The following is a 15,789-nucleotide window of genomic DNA, read 5'->3' as shown; positions in this document are numbered from 1 at the left end:
ATTGATCAGTCACGCAGTCACGCGAATTTAATCGTTTCCCGATATCACTGCCATGCAAAAAAATATACACTTTCTCGCTCCTGTCCGACATGGTGGATCAAATTATGACATTGTGTGTACAATGGAAAATTTCAAATGAGAGTCTTCAATGCGATTAAACTTTCCCTCGAGTATAGAATATTCGACAAAGTACTGTATACTGACAGTGAGTACTTCGAGAACATAAATCCTAGTATCATTTTATATCTTGTACTCCATTTGATTCGCTTTCTGTGTGGTTATTTATCAATGAAAAATCCGAATTTGGAGAAAATTCCATCGGATCGTGCGTAAATATATATCCGATCGAAGATCGTCGAGAAAACGAGCGACGAAAACAAAGAAAAAAGGCGGCAATCGCAATTCAACTGGCAGCGACCTTACTTGGTCGCCTCAAAGAGCTTCTTTTGTTTGAGCCAGTCTTTCTGGAGCTTCTTGATGGCACTCTTACTGAGGGGTTTGCCTTCCGCGTCATGGGTCGGGACCCCTTGGTCGTCCCACTTGGAGTACGCGGGGTCGGTCTTGAACATGTCCTGCGGTTTAATGTTCATCTTGGCTTTCTTTTCCGCGAGCTGGCGCAGCTGCTCTTCTTTGCGGGCGTTCGTGCTGCCGTCCTTGTCTTCCTTGGCACTGTCTCGCAACGCCACGATTTGGTTGAACACTTTGCGCTTCGACGTCGAGTCTTGGTCGACGACAAAGTACCCCACGCGCTCAAACTGGAACGACGTCGACACGGTGCTGCTTTCGACCGCGACACGATCCACCAGCGCCTTGTCGTACACTGTCTCGCTGTGTTTCGTGTCGACCAACGCTTCCCAGTCGTCGACCGGGCCGAGTTCAGGCACTGTAAACAGGTGCGAGTACACGCGAACTTCGCACGGCGCGGCCGTCGACGGCACCCACGTTAGCACGCCCTTGGGCTTGATGGTGTCGTCCGAGTAGTTGCACGTCCCGACCACTTGCGTCACTTTGCCCTACTCGCGTCATTTGGTTGAGCAAAACGACGACAGCCGTACCGAGCCATCGACATCGACACGCGTGACGGTGAAGATCGGGCCGTACTTCAAGCGGACCACCTTGGTCGGCGCCGCACCAAAAAAGTCGGCGGTATCGACGGCACGTACGTCCGATCTAGTGCCAACAGAGCGTCGTTGAGGTACACAATGCGAGGGCCCACCAGCATGCCCCATCACGCCATTGCAAGCCATGCGGCTGGACTACCTTGTACGAAATGGCAAAGGTTCCCAGCTCAAATGATGTCCACGCCACTCAGTACATGGGAAGAGAAATATTCATATATCATACAAAATCCAAAATATCCACAACTGCGCACACACGCGTACCGGTCCAAAAACAGTGTTTGCGTGAGTTGGATCGGGTGGCTTGAGTGGCGGCCGTTTGCGATGTCCTTGTCTTGGGGGTAGTCGGGCACATGGCACGTGAACGGCTGGAAGTTGTCGACGACGACCTAATGCCAACCATGACCAGCCTGCTCCATCACATCGCGAGCGGCGCCTTCTGAACAAACCGTCTTACCGGGACGGGGTCCAGCACTGCCATCGCTCGCTTCGATGAATCGCCAAGCTGGGCGCGGGCAACAGCATACAGTCGTTCAATTTGAATCGTGGATTGAACGCGGGTGACACCAATGTCCTTGCAAAACGCGTTGAGAATCGGCGCGGAAAAGCCGCGGCGACGGAGGCCGTTCAGTGTGGCGAGGCGGGGGTCGTCCCATCCGCGGACGTGGCCGTGGGTAACCAACTTGAGCAGCTTGCGCTTTGACAGCACCGTGTACGTGATGTTCAGGCGCGCAAATTCGTACACTGTCGGCTTGTACAGGTCGAGTTGGTCGAGGAGCCAGTAGTACGACTCGCGACGGGTCTCAAATTCGAGTGTGCAAATCGAGTAATCGATGTGCTCCAGCGCATCCACGATGCAGTGCGTGTAGTCGTACGTGGGGTAGATGCACCACTTGTCGCCAATGTGTGGATGCGGCACAAACTTGATGCGGTACGCGACAAAGTCCCACATGTTTGGGTTGGGCGATTCGAGTTGCATCTTCAACCGGAGCGACGCCGCGCCTTCCGCGTACTCGCCGCGGCGCATGCGCTCAAACTGCGCCAGGTTTTCAGCGACAGATCGGTTGCGATATGGCGACGCGGCGGCCGCCAACACGTCCTCGGTCAACACAAGTCCTTCAGCCGACGCACGTCCGTGGAGGTCGCGCAAGATGGTTCGACTCGCTTCGATCTCGGCCTTGGATTGGTGGCACACGTACGCGCGTCCCTTTTGGATTAACTCCAAAGCAAACGCGTACAACTGGTCAAAGTACTCGGAACTGTACGTGGTTTTCCACGGCTTCCAGCCCAACCAGTCGACGTTCGCGCGAATCGCTTGAATGTACTCTTGGCTCTCCGCTTCAGGGTTCGTGTCATCATAACGGAAGATCGTACGGCGCTTGTCCTCGGGCACACCCAACTTGTCAAACGCTTGGCTGAAGTTCATCGACATCGACTTGGCATGACCGACGTGGAGGTACCCGTTCGGCTCGGGCGGAAAGCGCGTAACAACGTACCCCTCATTGACTTCTTTGTGCTTGGCCTCCCATGCTTCCGAGTTCTTCATCACCTCCAGCACACGCGCTTGAAGCGTCGCAGCTCCCTCAGCAGTTGCTCCAGCCATGGTGATCGGCTGCGGGCTCCACAAAAACGTTTTGGTGTGGCTGGCGTAAATGCAGCATCCGGATAAAGCGAAGGTTTATCTGGATATGAGTTGGGCCTATTATGTTTGTCCCCCACAACATGCACAACCACGACCTTCAGAGCGCAGGAAGAGCTCAGTGACGTCGAGGCAAGCAATACACAGAGCTCTCTACGCCTTTGCCGCATGGAGGACGAAGCGCTCTTCATGGTTTTCGAGATGGCTCGGATCTGTGTATGTGAGTGACGCACCTCCTCATATACACAAGAAATTTCCTTTGGACGGTGCTCGTTTACAGGATATGCGTCATGCGATTCGTTTGCAAATGGCTTGATATAGCAGTGTGCACAGAAAGGGACCGTGGACTGCACTACTGTAAGGACCTGCACAACGAGACGAAGCCACGAACATGGACTGCCGCCGAGGTGTTCGTGTGGCCACTGTCCACTTCGCCCGCTGTCGTCGCAAACTCGGCCATGCTTTCCGATTCATGGACATCCATTATTTCGGAAGCTCTTCATGAATGTCACAACATGCAGGTGTCCATTATTCTCGGTGTTCAGCGTGCCACGTCATGTCGTCGAAAATTAAACAATATATAGAATTAGATTTCCGATAGTACTAATTTATGAAGGTTATTCGTTCATTCAGTTGTTCAGGCAATAAAGGAGCCAACCACCACAACGATGTGCGCCATGGAGGATGCAGATGGTGACGACTTGCGGAGGCTCCTGCGGCAATCGGTCGACGCCTTAAAGGCAACGCAGCTACCATCGCAACCTGCGATAGCACAACCATACCTTGCTTCATTCGCTGCCATTGCCTTGGATCAGCGGCGACCACCATTCGAAGATGGCTGTGCAACGACATTGCGCGCAATTCTGCGACGGCATGCACCGGACATCGTGGTCCGTGGCCATGTGCTTGCATCGGGACACCAAGTTCAGATCCAATCCATTGGATTCCATCGTGGAAAGTACGAAGGCGCGGCTTTGAATGTGGCCGCGATGCCGTTCTACCCGCTCGATCTATCACAGTACAACCAACGAAACATGGGCATGTGATGAACAAACGGCATAGGCACATGCCTGTTTCCCCGCAATCTGTATTGGACTTCTCTGTCCGAATCGATACTCCGACACATGTACTCTTCACCCCAATCTCCATTGTCGTTGACGTGAACATAGGACGTTGAAGTCGCTCCCTTGGACACACCCCTTCCATCGACTATTTGGGATGCTTTGGAGGTGCGTCGATGTGTGTGTTTTTTCATTTTCCCGAATTGCTTACGCCTTCAACAGGATTGGGCCCCAGGGTGCTCCTTCGGTGGGTTTACTTTCACACCGACTCGGTCATCTCGCTTCTCCCCAGCTCCTGCCCCTTCGATCAACCATCTCTTGAAGCGCGATTTTACCGCCACGAATATGTTCGCCGTGGATGGCATGCTCTTTACCTACAGCGCGCCGTCTGTGACGTCATATATCGTGCGGCCAAGGCTACACGAAGACGAAACTCTGTCGTATCGTGCCTTGAGCAAGCAACAGGTCAAGAAGAGCTCCATACCACTCCTTCACTTGGTCGTCGTCAATCATCAACTCTACGGAACACTCTTGAGCGTAGATGCAGCAGTGGGCTGCCGACAAACGATCCCAAGCCGCCGCGTTGCGGCAAAAGGGCAAGTGCGACGAAGCCATCACAGCGTACACGGCCGCACTTGAAATGGACCAAGAAGATGTAGAGAGCTTTGTGGGTCGTGGCGCATTGTACCTCGAGTTGAAGCGCACGGACGTTGCAAGGCGGGACATGGAGTCTGCGCTCAAGTTGCAGCCATCGCACTCAGGGGCCCTCGAGTTGCAGCAAAACGTGCACGCGGCGGTGGCGGCATCCATGGAGGTAGCTCCGCGGCAAGAACTGTTGCCAAGCGGAAAGGACTCGGACCGGCTACGCGCACTTTTAGAAATGGACATCAGGCAGTCCTCCAAGGACAAAAAAAAAGACCACAAAAAAGAACACAAGAAAAAAGAAAAAAAGAAACACAAAAAGAGAAGTCGTAGCCGGTCCTCGGATCGTAATGCACGGAGAAAACGGTAAAAAAAATTGGCATTGTCAAATTTGCGCGCGAAGGCTACATCGAACATGGCGGGGGGGTGGCGGCGATATCTATATCGTTCGAGCGGCGAGTGTGTGGCGAGGGCTTCACGCATGAGGATCTAGAGGTCCAGAGGCTCGAGGATGACGAGCAGACAGCAATGTCCCGACCAGTAGAGCCCCGGCACCGAGACCAGTCGGCGACGTCAACAACGTTCGACTCGTCAACGCAGCGGCCACGATCGACCACAGCACACACAGCCAAAACGAAACGAGGAACCCGTTTGCAGCATCCACCATGCGTTGTGTCTGCATGTCGCGTCGTTCCAACTGCGCGGCGTTCACTGACTTGGGAATAGACGATGTCACACTCTCCACTTTGGCCATTGGCGGCGTACTGTCCGTGTCACTGTGATGGTCGCCGATTTCTCCGGACGATGACGCCAATGGAGACCGCTCAGTTGGACTGCCTTGTGGAATGTCTCCGTGGTCGCTGGAACTGGAAAACCTGTGCCCTTCGTCGTTTGATGTTCCGCCTTTCACTTCGTGGCATCCATATGGACAAAGGTGCGGCATTGATGACGGACGGCCAAGTTTATGGGATGTGGATGACGCAGACGACGGAATTGACATGAGCGAGTTGCTCTTTGCCAGGGACGAATGCAACCCTGGGGGACCGTTTGATGTGGACACCCCCTTGTCGTCCTTTGTGCCTGTACATTCCTTGCAGATACGACGAGAGCACTGCGGGCACTTGCGTCGCTTGGAAAAGATGCCGATGGTTCCGTCGCACCGGGAGCAAGTCGGCATCGTGATGAGTGCGATGACCGTGCAACTACGGATAACCTGCCTCGACTCATCCGGATATTTGCTTCTCCGACAATTGTCAAGTACAGTACGAGAACGAGGACATTTCCAATGTGTGAAATTCACGCAGAGCAGGCAAAGCTTTTCCCAAGAAGTCTCATTTTGGCAGTCACGGGTAGGTCCATCCACTGATAGCATCGCTCTATCTCTGAAACTGCGCGCAGAATGCATTGACATTCTCCCCGGATGGCGATTTTTGCTCCGATATCCTTGACAATGGCACTAGGGGCCGTCGACGTATCCAACCCGACATCACACATGGATCCGTGCACGACACAGAGTCAAACGACTAGCGAGCACGACAAGACGGCGCGCAAGGTTTGCACATGAGCTATAGCTTATGCTTCATGGATTGCTCGCGCAGCTCTAAATACTTCTCGTACTCGGCAACGACGGTGGCATCCGGGGGTGGAAGTTGACGGCCATACGACTTTTCGAGTTCTGACATGGAGAACTTGTTGAAGTACTCGTTGGCGCTGCGCTCACAGGCGTCGCAGAACGTGATGCGCCCGCCGCAATGATGACATCCTTGGAGCACATGAACAAGACTCATGTACGTCGTGGCCGAGTTTGTAATAGACGGCGACAGCTTGCGCAGGAGTTTCTGGTACGACGAATTGTCTACGCGACAGATCACGTCTATCGACAGGCCACACCACGACACAAAACCAATGTACCTTGGAGGTTGCGCATCGAATCCTTGCCGCCGTCTTTCTGGAGGAATTTCTGCGGCGTTGGTGTGGCAAGGACGTGACTGTTTGTCGGCGACGGGTTTACGTTCAAGTGTCGGGTGCTTTTGCTGTGAAGATGGGCGTACTCCAAGTAGCATTGCATTTGAATTTGCAGTCCGCGCTGGAATTTGGTCGGATTCGGTCGGCCGCCACCTTTGGTAAGCTTTCCAGTCCCGTCACTGGATGCGTCCGACCCTTTCGTGATGCTGCTGTTGCTGCTTGTAGATGTTTTCCGATTTGCCACATAGGCTGCACGCATGGAACGCCCTTATATGCTTTGTTTGGAAACGATGTTCTTGGCGTACCTTTCATTTCAAGCAATAGGGTATCACTCGCCGCTTGGAATGGCCGCGACGTCGCCGGTTTCCTTCGCTCCAACGTTCATGGCTCGACGACGACGTTCGTTGCTCCGCGTACCGTTTGGGTTTTGCGACAGGTGTGGTCGGGATATCGCAGGGATGTGGAATCTCTCGTGCGGATGAAGGGCGATAACTGTGTCCAAGGGGAGTTGTCTGTGCTGAGCCTGGTGGTGCCGTGGACGGCTTGTTGACGGGGGACAGTGGTCGCAGCAACGGCGTCGATGCCCTGTGAATTGGCTACACCCCAGCCGCTGGTGTTTACCCAAGTGGAGGTAGCAGTTGCATGGATGACCTCACCTGCTTTCGATTGACGGATGTCTTGTTGGTAGCTTGACTAGAGTGAAGCCGACGAGAAGACAACGGTTGTTGCTGCGGAATCGGGTGTAAGTTGACTTTGTGCGGCGAAAACGACGTGTGCAGCTCGGCCTCATACGCTGCTTCTGTCTGACGAAACAACTTGCGCACTTGCACGGCCACGTGCATCTCCGTTCCCATTGAGGTGCGTGCGATGATCGAGATGACGAAGTGTGCCCAAATATAGCCGCAACAACGAATGACGTCGTAAAATGACAACGAATGACGGCGCCAAGATACATACAACCATATCACCCTCCATGTCAAACGAAACCAAGTCCGCGAACGACCGGATTCTTTCCTTTATCGACCCAACATTCATTTCCACGGCATGCCCATCAACCATGTCCTGCTCAGCTCCATCGATGGTTTGTTCGTGCTCTATCCTGGCCAAATCCAGCCCTCCTATCGCGCGACACTCGACTGCGACAATGTGAAGCATGTTTTTGTCGAAGGATGCCCCGCTCCTCCGAGATCTAGGCATGGCTATCCTCCACACCGTCGATGCACGTCAACTCCAGTTCAAAACGGTGCGAACTGCGGCGTACGAAATGAAACGGTTTTGAAACCGGAACCCCAAGCAACAACAGTTTCCAGGCTAACGAGCAAAGGTGTCCATGCCAGGAGGTGGCGACGGTGATACCGGCCTTGTAGCCCTGGAATTGCCTCTGAACCAAGCAGTTCATCCCAGCGATATTGCCACCGACAACGATATTACGTCCAAGCCTCCACCGAGTGACGGGTTAGCTTCCTACGCCATGTTTGTAAAGTGGGTGCTGCTGTCTCCAACGTCCACGGTCGAAGCCGAGGGGTCTTCCAAGTGGCCGTCGGATCTCGACGCATTAGAAGAACCAGCGCTTGCTGAATCAACGTCTCCAACGTTTGCCACGACCACCGACGCCAAGATGGCGCGAGCGTCCGTTGAAGCGGACAACGAAGCTCTGGTTGACACTTTGTTCGACCTGGAGCGCGAAATCGAGGCGTTTGATGCTGTGTTGGCGCAGCTCGAGCATGATAAAGCCATGGACCAAGGCATGGCATCGGACAAATCTATCTTGCTATGATGTCGTGTTGTCGTGTGGTCAAAATGAATGGCGTGCCCGTGGCTGACGTGGGTGTGTGTGCTTTTGGCAGGGCAACTCGAGCAATGCGAACGTCACCTCCTCGAGCGTTTAAAAGAGCGAGACGACACAGTTGCCGAGCAGTTTGCGTTGGAGCAGCAGATTGCCCAAGTCGAGCGACTCGGTGTGTCCGACGAGATCGTGGCCGCTACAATGCAAACGTCGTCCATCTCGTCCACGATTCTGCGGCGAGTACAATGCAATGCCTGCAACGACACTTGATGTTCTTTCAACGTAGGGCATGACCAAACTGAACCTACCATTTGGTTGGAACTCCAAGAACCAGTCGACGACTGCGCCCCAATCAGGAGAGCTCGATGTGGATCTCTACCATGACACAACGCAAGTTCACAGAGACATTGAGCTGTACGAGAAGCGACTGGTACGTTGAGCAGTTGGCGGTGGAAATAACTCAGTGCCAGCAAGTCCTTTGACCTCCTGATGTCTGCATCCAGGCCCATGAAAAACTGTCGCTGGCGGAAGCCAAGTCCGACTTGGACACACAAGTGTTTAGCAATAGGTACATGGCTCGACATGGGCGTTCCAACTTTCCTCGGCAGGCTGTTGGCGAAGAAAGTGGCCAAGCTACAAGAAAGCCTCAACGCATTTCTAGCCACCCAAGTGGAAGCAAAGGACGATCTCGACCACATGCAAGCAGCATATTCAGGCACTCCATCGTCATGTCGTCTTGTGCGCGACAACTCATGTCGATGGCAACGTAGCGACGACAGCCAAGCTCAAGATGGTCCCGAGGATCGCCACGACCATTCAACGATCCAACATTTCGCCAAAGACTCCTCAAGCGCGTGCATCCACATAACAAGACACGTTGATCGAGTTCCATGCGCCACTCCCTGGAACTTTTCTTGGCACCGAACGCACCGCTGCTGTATGAAATGCCACAGCTTCTGCTGCTATGTTTACAACCCACACCGCCTTGTTGCAACGTGGCTGAGAAGGATTGTTGCGATCGTAGCACTTGGAGGTGGGCGTTACGACCGCGACATCAAGCTTCCTGCATTGGACGTCGTGGTGCTTTGGGTAGTTTCAAGGCAGAGCGAATCCCACTAGTCTTCTTCGTACGACAGCATCTACCATCCACAAAAATCAAAGCATGACACTGCCATGCCAAGACATACGCGATGTTTGGACCGCTGCTGGTAGCGTGCCAAGTCTGTGTGAATCGTCGGCGACAGCGGCTGGATGGGAACATGGACACCTTCTCGTCCCTACCCAAGAAGAGCACGTCCATTGGAGTTGCCACGTCAGATTCAAGCGTACTGTGATCCATGGGTGGGCCAACAGGTCGGCCATCGAGTATCGCTTGACAGGATCGAGGACGAGGAGGTGGCGAATGAGGTCTTTGGCCGATCCGGACAACCCAACCCACGCCTACCCACGATGAGCCATCACTTGGGTGGCGACATTCGAACGCACGGGGTCGTCGAACGTGAACGAGCACGCCTTGATATGTGCAATCATTTCATTGTCCGACCGGCTGCCCATCGGGTCGAACGGGTGAAACCCGCACAGCCTACGAAAACAATACGTGTGAGAACGGTTGATGACAAGGCGCCACACGAACGACGTACAAAATGTACAAGATCGTGCCAATGCTCCACGAGTCGACCTTGGCGTCGTAGCCGAAGGAAACGCCCGAGCCTGAGATCATCTCTGGCGCTGTCCATTCGGTGACCACGATTTGAGCAAGACGACGACATGGCTTGGCAAAGAAATCGCGGCGTACCAGAGTACCCCCACGTGCCGCATTTTGTCTTCATCGTGGTCGTGTTCAGTTTGGCGAGGCCAAAATCGGCAATTTTCACGACAGCGTCGTTGTCGTCGGGGGTGCTGAGCAGGATGTTCTCGGGCTTGAGGTCGCGATGGACGATTCCGTTTTCATGCAAGTACGCGACGGCCTCGGCCAAGCTTTTGACGTGGCGGACGCAATCCATCTCCGAGTACGGTCCCTTTGCCGCCAGTCGTTCAAACAGCTCCCCGCTACACCACGACCCATGCATGGCGTGAAATGCCGTTGGCAGGCGAACGACTGTCGTTCGATGCGATGGCGTACCCCGTGCACAGCTCCATCACCAACAACACTTCACTGGGCGATTCAAACACATCGAGCAACGTGACAATGTTGGGATGGGTGCGGATTCGCTGAAGCGCGGCGACCTCCGACTGCACATCGGCCACAACAATGGTCAAATAGGAAGAATTGGGGCACAACGATGGGAACTTGGCCTACCTTGAGCCGCGCATCGTCTGTGAGCACGCGCTTGATCTTTTTGACCGCGACGTCCTGGTTTGTTTTGCGGCACCGCCCTCGCCACACGGTAGCATAATGTCCTCTGGCGGCACATGCATCGGGAATAGAAAATGAAGGTCGCGATGCTCACCTCCCCAATGGGGTACGTTCCAATTCGTACTCGTCGTCGACTCGTCGCCTGCCGCGCCCTGTCGCCACGATTCGAGTTGGCTTTACATGGAAATAGCCATGCTGGGAAGCGTACCTCTTGTCAGATCGTGGCCGACTACATGCACTGGAGATGCATCCACTACGTTCTTGTCGTCGTCGGCGACGAGTGCGGCATTGGCGGCTTGTGTGAACTCCACGTCGAACGAGTCGTTGGACAAGAGGTCGGGTAGACTCGTGGGCGTCTTCTCCGTGCTACTGGTACTCGTGCACGCAGTGGACGCCGCTTTGTCGTGTGCCGTCGTGGATTTCGCTTCCCTCACGTCCACGCATTGCGACGCCGACGACTTGGCGTTGCCCATCCGCGGGGGCGTCGGCCGTTTTTTGAATGCCGCGGCCGCGATCGCGACCTCGTCTGTGATTGGGCAACGGTGGATTTCCAGACTAATTCCAAGGAAATGTAGTCGACTGTGTACATACACTATATTTGGTCCAAGTCATCAATCCGATAATGCATGGCACTGCACAGGACACTCAAAAGCGCGACGCCACCAGCGACACTCGCACTTGCAGCGCTCCATGCCCTCTTCCACGAGGTCCCACGTCAATCGTCGAGTCATGGAGGCGTTCAGTTGTTCTTTTATACATTCCACGGAATTTCGCGTTGCGCGGAGGTGTTACCGATCGACGTTGCCTGGTTGATGCACAGCAGGCATTGCTCGTGCTGTAGATGTCGCGCATTGTGTGTGGCAAATGCGCGAAGCAAAGGCGAAACAACGCTGCCTTCACGCAATCAAAGATCGTTGCTGAGCTTTGTTCTTCTTTTGCCGGTATTTCTCAATTTCGTCCAACGAGTGGAAATATTTCTCCCGATCGTCCATTTTGAACGCTCGTTTTTTATTCGAAATCGTCGGACCGAGGCATGATTGGCTAGAATTCAAATGTGCATGTAAGTCCCAGCGGGTTGTAGTCCTCTCCATTCCAGAATTTCAGCGGCCCCCAGCAACCACCGGCTGCACACGCCGTCTACGACGCCACACCCAGTGCGACAGCCACCGAGCGGTATGACTCAGCGACACTCACAATCTGTACTCATGACACCCGATCCCTTATGCTATGCATGCCGCATCCTCCAGCTCATGAGACTTTTAGCCAATCATACCGCGGTGGACGATTTAGAATAAAAAATGAATAAAAAATGTCTCACGAACGGTCAACTTGGACGATCGCGAGAAAAATTTCCACTCGTTTTCGATCTTGAGAAATACTTCGAGGTACTCTTTTTTGCGGGTCCTACTTTTCACACTATATACAACATATTACACTATTTGGATAATCTCATACCATTCGGTTGTTTGCGGGGCCCCTGGTCGAAGCACGTGCCACGTCATTTCAACCAGCTCATGAGCGCGACCACCTCGCTCGACGTGTGCGGGAGCTGCTCGCTGGCAGGAATCCATGCATTCAAGACATCGACGCGGAAATTTGGTCCCTTGGTGTGCACGACCTATTTTTGTCTGGAGTTATCTCAACGACATATTCCGCTCGATGCAGGTGACGCCGCTGCCGGGCGCGGCCCTAAGCGGGCCCCGGTCGCATCGGCAGCGCCCAAGTGGGTCATCCGCTCGTATCGGTCCTTCGAGGTCGCGCGGAGCGTCCCTCAACCGGCCCAACAGACTGTCCAGCGTTCGAGACGGGGGCGGCGGCCACCGTGACTCGGCCGTGACGCGCTTCTCCATGATCATACGAAGCCACAATGCCAACATGAAGATCCGCCACTCGCTCTCCGCTCCATCGGTGCGTGCATTTGTCACTGAAGGGGCTGACCATCGCCCACCACGAACAACACCCTCTGTCGTCGACGGTAGATTCGCACGCCGATCTTGATCCTGCTCGTGTTCATGAACATTGTGTCGGCCATCTACTTGGGTCTGTGGGGGCTATTCTTCTTGACGGCGCATCCCATCGTGATCACAACGCTCAAGTTGTTTGCGCCTGTTCCGACTGGAATCATCTACATGGGGCTGTGCGTGTGGCATTGCGTCGACATTGGTACGTCGTCCGATCGAAGCACGTGCTCCCGCAGACCTTGTCGGTCTTGAGCCGTGGACTTGCGAGCGATTCTTGAAACGTTGTGCGATGGATGCCACTGATGCCGATCGCCGTCGTGGCTAGGAATGATCGTGTTCGGGACGCATCGACTGCACCAAGTTCACCAAGCGCCGCGCCTTGTCGCGTCGTTTCATCTCAAGTGCGTCGACTCGATTCGAATACGGGTACGTGGCATGTCCCCACGCGCCGTTTGGCACGCGTCGTGCTGGTTTGTCGTCGATCCAGCGCCTTGCGATTCTTTCATACGTCACAAAATCCGTCGTAGTGCGTCCGGCGATTGCTGCTTTGGTTTGCCAAGCACGAGATTATCCGCCTCGGTCGGCATGCCTTGGTGGTGGTCGTGCTCTCGATTCATGCCCACCACGTCAGCCACAGCGTCGTCGACGACTGGTTCGCATTCACGTACACGTTGTTGGTGGCGTTCTACTGCTTTGTCACACCGTCTTGTCTGCTGAGCTCGCATCCGTTCATCAAACGGTGCGGTTCTCTGCTGTTTTTTGACGTGGCAGCGTCGCTAACGAGTCTGTAGCTACGTGACGCTCTTGAACGATGCGTTTTTCCACTTTTTGCTCAGCACTGGCCTCAGCTCGTTTCTGTTTTTTCCGGGCGTGTACGCGTACGCGACGTCGCTGACGCTGCCGTGGATGCACCATTACTACCACGACCTTGTCCTGACGTACCGCGTGCTCGTGTCGACGTCGGTGGGGGACCTCGCCCTCTTTGTGTTCATCTTTGTGACCAACCACTTGACTCTGCACCACTTGACGCATGTCGCGCTGTCCGCGTCGTCCGTCGCGCAGCTCCAATCGATGCTGGTACAGAAGAATGGCACGGTCACAAATTTGAATGCCACCAACCACCACACAGACACGGTGCGCAAGATCGTCGACAACGCGCCGCCGCCCGAACGCGAGCCAAACGCGCCACAGCCGCCGATGCGCCAAGCGATGCCCCAGCCCGGGCCGCCGCTCCGTCCCGCGAGTTCGAGGCTGTCCATGTTTCAAGGGGTTGCGAGCGCGCGCCGACTCACCGGCCGCGCTATCTTGACGTTTCGCGAGCAACAGACCAACCTTCCGTTCAAGGTGTTTTTCGTCATCAACGTGGTGTGGGGCGTCGTGCTGGTCGTGGCGGCATGTTCCGGCTTGTGGCATGCCCCGTGCGCCCCTGGATGCCTTGCGCACACGTCGCCGTGGTTTGCCGTCCATGAGTGCACGTGCAAGGCATTTGAACTTCACTGTGTCAAGTTGCAACTTGAGAACGCCTCGACAACGCAGATCGAGCGCGTGCTGCTCGATCTTGACGACAACCTCTTTTCGCTGCACGTCGTCCACTGTGATATGCTCCCCCACGGACTGTCGTCAGTGGTCTTGGATCGATTTCGCGCGCTGTTTCTCTTACGTATCGAGTTTACGCCGATCGGGGCATGGAGCCATGGCACGTTGCCGCCGACCCTCCAAGTTCTCGAAGTCCGCTACTGCAATTTGACCGAGGCACGGTTGCTCTTCATGATGGAGGGAGCGGCGGACAGTCATGGCACGGCGTGCTGCCGACGCCTTGCCACACAAAGCTCCTTGTGTCGTGCACGAAAGACTTGACGGTGCATGTGCCTAGGTACCTCACATCCTGGACGTTGCCCATTCGGACAACTTGCCATCGCTTGTGTCGCTGTCGCTGGACGATACGACCATTTCGTCCGTCCCCGCCGCCATGGCATTCTGGCCAGACTTGATGCATGTACGCCACACCGTCGCGCCGAATGCTGTGGACATCGCTCGTGTTTAGGTACGCATCACGCATGCCCAACTCACGGCGATCCCGCCACCTCTTGTGTTGAACCCGCGCATTTCCATCTTGGACCTCAAGGCAAATGCTATCTCGACCGTCGAAGCATGGCCGCCTCACGTGCAATATGTCGACCTGTCCAATAATGGCATTTCGTCCGTGCCGCCCGCGGTCGTCGACGCCTACTTGGCATCCCCGTTTTTCCTGCTCTTGGTATCGAACCCGCTGGTCGAGTTGGATCCGTTCTTGTTGGCGACGTGCGTTCTCTTGGCGCCGCTCCGCGTCGACATCGCAGACACCCCGCTGTGCTCTCGCCTCGGTATGCCTTTCCAAGTGGCGACGTCTACCTCACGCGCTCTGTAGCGCCGATGCTCCCCAACGACTTGGCCAGCGTCGTCTGCTACGCCAAGTGTGCCCCGCAGTGCCCACTCCACGCTCTCGGCGACCACGTCGCCGACATGCCGTGCAATGTCGAAAGCTGTAACTACGACATGGGCGATTTCAACACGACATGGCACGATTAGTTTCGTCATCACGTGTGCAGCACACTTGACGATCGTGTGAGACCCGTCCGCTTCGCATGTGCGCAAAGCCACCATGGCCCCGTCCCTGTCCGAAATGCACGCTGTCGTTCGCCCATCCACAACTTTCATTGCTCTCGGCCTCTACAGGCCATGGCGTGGTCCCATTCAACACAGACTGCGACCGCAGCACATCAAATGGCATTGTCTTCGGCGGCGAAAACGACGCATCAACACGGTAGAGCTAGTACTGCGCGAATTCGCGCGTGAGTTACCGCATGAAATGGCAAAGCGGACAGAACACGGGATGCTATGCAATCGAGTTGGACTTAGTTCCCAGGAAAACACCCCACTCGATCCTGTCAGTTGTTGTCCGTCCACACGATGTGGTCGGAACGCGCGGTCTCCTGGTGTCGCTTCGGCATGCAAGTTGGCAGCGTGCGAGCGATACGTACATATGCAGATCCGTGTCTAGAGATCTCCGATGGAGACTGGAGCAGGAAGCAGTTGGCTGTGGCGTTGTCAATGATTGACAAGGTCGGTTCGATCGGCACGTTCATGAAAGGACCGAGTGCTGTGTGGCATGTCCATGCCAGAATTAGTGCAAATCCAGACCCATGGAATGCACCTGCGAGGAATGGTTTCGATACGACGCGGGTTCCAAGCCCGCCACACCACCGTGACGCGACCACACTG

At 55.0% G+C, this 15,789-nt stretch overlaps 7 protein-coding genes across 12 annotated transcripts; 4 read left to right on the top strand and 3 right to left on the bottom strand.

Moving 5' to 3' along the window:
- Positions 1-288: 288 nt before the first annotated feature.
- On the bottom strand, positions 289-2,742 carry H310_12921. Of its 2 annotated transcripts, XM_008880207.1 has the most exons (4): positions 1,576-2,742; positions 1,383-1,507; positions 1,056-1,170; positions 289-1,013 (listed from the first exon to the last, which is right to left on the bottom strand). In XM_008880207.1, exons 1-4 carry the CDS (start codon positions 2,719-2,721, stop codon positions 420-422), a joined length of 1,980 nt encoding a protein of 659 aa, XP_008878429.1. In that variant the 5' UTR covers positions 2,722-2,742; the 3' UTR covers positions 289-419. The 2 variants fall into 2 exon arrangements, with proteins under 2 accessions (XP_008878429.1, XP_008878428.1); XM_008880206.1 differs by having other exon boundaries at positions 289-1,170.
- Positions 2,743-3,403: 661 nt separating this feature from the next.
- Positions 3,404-4,850, top strand: H310_12920. Of its 2 annotated transcripts, XM_008880204.1 has the most exons (5): positions 3,404-3,883; positions 3,927-3,986; positions 4,041-4,065; positions 4,111-4,283; positions 4,360-4,850. In XM_008880204.1, the coding sequence occupies exons 1-5, from the start codon at positions 3,803-3,805 to the stop codon at positions 4,828-4,830; spliced, it is 810 nt and encodes a 269-aa protein (XP_008878426.1). In that variant the 5' UTR covers positions 3,404-3,802; the 3' UTR covers positions 4,831-4,850. The 2 variants fall into 2 exon arrangements, with proteins under 2 accessions (XP_008878426.1, XP_008878427.1); XM_008880205.1 differs by having other exon boundaries at positions 4,041-4,283.
- Positions 4,851-5,305: 455 nt separating this feature from the next.
- On the top strand, positions 5,306-6,031 carry H310_12919 (hypothetical protein; the record flags this gene model as incomplete). The annotated part of the gene is made up of 2 exons (XM_008880203.1): positions 5,306-5,809; positions 5,921-6,031. 2 exons carry the CDS (start codon positions 5,306-5,308, stop codon positions 6,029-6,031), a joined length of 615 nt encoding a protein of 204 aa, XP_008878425.1.
- On the bottom strand, positions 5,990-7,428 carry H310_12918 (hypothetical protein). The gene is made up of 5 exons (XM_008880202.1): positions 7,082-7,428; positions 6,843-7,021; positions 6,731-6,792; positions 6,372-6,674; positions 5,990-6,315 (listed from the first exon to the last, which is right to left on the bottom strand). Exons 1-5 carry the CDS (start codon positions 7,277-7,279, stop codon positions 6,026-6,028), a joined length of 1,032 nt encoding a protein of 343 aa, XP_008878424.1. The 5' UTR covers positions 7,280-7,428; the 3' UTR covers positions 5,990-6,025.
- A 214-nt stretch (positions 7,429-7,642) lies between these two features.
- On the top strand, positions 7,643-9,079 carry H310_12917 (hypothetical protein; the record flags this gene model as incomplete). Its single annotated transcript, XM_008880201.1, has 6 exons — positions 7,643-7,682; positions 7,763-8,170; positions 8,273-8,451; positions 8,498-8,641; positions 8,715-8,926; positions 8,982-9,079. Coding segments are annotated over 6 exons (1,080 nt in total), but the record flags the coding sequence as incomplete, so codon positions are not given.
- Positions 9,043-11,040, bottom strand: H310_12916 (CAMK/CAMK1 protein kinase; the record flags this gene model as incomplete). 3 transcript variants are annotated; one of them, XM_008880199.1, is made up of 10 exons in its annotated part: positions 9,043-9,350; positions 9,399-9,488; positions 9,541-9,651; positions 9,697-9,793; positions 9,852-9,939; positions 10,007-10,260; positions 10,334-10,443; positions 10,511-10,613; positions 10,662-10,719; positions 10,776-11,040. In XM_008880199.1, the coding sequence occupies 10 exons, from the start codon at positions 11,038-11,040 to the stop codon at positions 9,327-9,329; spliced, it is 1,200 nt and encodes a 399-aa protein (XP_008878421.1). In that variant the 3' UTR covers positions 9,043-9,326. The 3 variants fall into 3 exon arrangements, with proteins under 3 accessions (XP_008878421.1, XP_008878422.1, XP_008878420.1); XM_008880200.1 differs by having other exon boundaries at positions 9,043-9,488; XM_008880198.1 differs by having other exon boundaries at positions 9,043-9,488; positions 9,852-10,260.
- A 1,160-nt stretch (positions 11,041-12,200) lies between these two features.
- On the top strand, positions 12,201-15,390 carry H310_12915. 2 transcript variants are annotated; one of them, XM_008880197.1, is made up of 8 exons: positions 12,201-12,475; positions 12,547-12,730; positions 12,854-12,954; positions 13,056-13,267; positions 13,320-14,280; positions 14,402-14,524; positions 14,573-14,891; positions 14,936-15,390. In XM_008880197.1, exons 1-8 carry the CDS (start codon positions 12,227-12,229, stop codon positions 15,094-15,096), a joined length of 2,310 nt encoding a protein of 769 aa, XP_008878419.1. In that variant the 5' UTR covers positions 12,201-12,226; the 3' UTR covers positions 15,097-15,390. The 2 variants fall into 2 exon arrangements, with proteins under 2 accessions (XP_008878419.1, XP_008878418.1); XM_008880196.1 differs by having other exon boundaries at positions 14,402-14,891.
- The last annotated feature ends 399 nt before the right edge of the window (positions 15,391-15,789 follow it).

Source organism: Aphanomyces invadans (genome assembly GCF_000520115.1).
Source record: "Aphanomyces invadans strain NJM9701 unplaced genomic scaffold supercont1.45, whole genome shotgun sequence".
NCBI lineage: Eukaryota > Oomycota > Saprolegniomycetes > Saprolegniales > Verrucalvaceae > Aphanomyces > Aphanomyces invadans.
Note: the sequence above shows the minus strand (reverse complement) of the source record. Positions and strands in the feature narration are given on the sequence as shown.

What these genes read in the sequence shown, in the direction of transcription:
- H310_12921 (XM_008880207.1), bottom strand. Translation starts at nt 2,721, where the DNA reads ATGGCTGGAGCAACTGCTGAGGGAGCTGCGACGCTTCAAGCGCGTGTG. An exon ending in CAGTGCTGGACCCCGTCCCG is followed by an intron (nt 1,508 to 1,575) that starts GTAAGACGGTTT and finishes GGTTGGCATTAG; the next exon opens with GTCGTCGTCGACAACTTCCA. An exon ending in CAAACACTGTTTTTGGACCG is followed by an intron (nt 1,171 to 1,382) that starts GTACGCGTGTGT and finishes TGTTGGCACTAG; the next exon opens with ATCGGACGTACGTGCCGTCG.
- H310_12920 (XM_008880205.1), top strand. Translation starts at nt 3,803, where the DNA reads ATGAACAAACGGCATAGGCACATGCCTGTTTCCCCGCAATCTGTATTG. An exon ending in GAATCGATACTCCGACACAT is followed by an intron (nt 3,884 to 3,926) that starts GTACTCTTCACC and finishes ACGTGAACATAG; the next exon opens with GACGTTGAAGTCGCTCCCTT. An exon ending in GTGCCTTGAGCAAGCAACAG is followed by an intron (nt 4,284 to 4,359) that starts GTCAAGAAGAGC and finishes TCTTGAGCGTAG; the next exon opens with ATGCAGCAGTGGGCTGCCGA.
- H310_12918 (XM_008880202.1), bottom strand. Translation starts at nt 7,279, where the DNA reads ATGGGAACGGAGATGCACGTGGCCGTGCAAGTGCGCAAGTTGTTTCGT. An exon ending in CCTGTCGCAAAACCCAAACG is followed by an intron (nt 6,793 to 6,842) that starts GTACGCGGAGCA and finishes GTTGGAGCGAAG; the next exon opens with GAAACCGGCGACGTCGCGGC. An exon ending in CCTATTGCTTGAAATGAAAG is followed by an intron (nt 6,675 to 6,730) that starts GTACGCCAAGAA and finishes CCATGCGTGCAG; the next exon opens with CCTATGTGGCAAATCGGAAA.
- H310_12915 (XM_008880197.1), top strand. Translation starts at nt 12,227, where the DNA reads ATGCAGGTGACGCCGCTGCCGGGCGCGGCCCTAAGCGGGCCCCGGTCG. An exon ending in TCGCATCCGTTCATCAAACG is followed by an intron (nt 13,268 to 13,319) that starts GTGCGGTTCTCT and finishes ACGAGTCTGTAG; the next exon opens with CTACGTGACGCTCTTGAACG. An exon ending in TCTGGCCAGACTTGATGCAT is followed by an intron (nt 14,525 to 14,572) that starts GTACGCCACACC and finishes GCTCGTGTTTAG; the next exon opens with GTACGCATCACGCATGCCCA.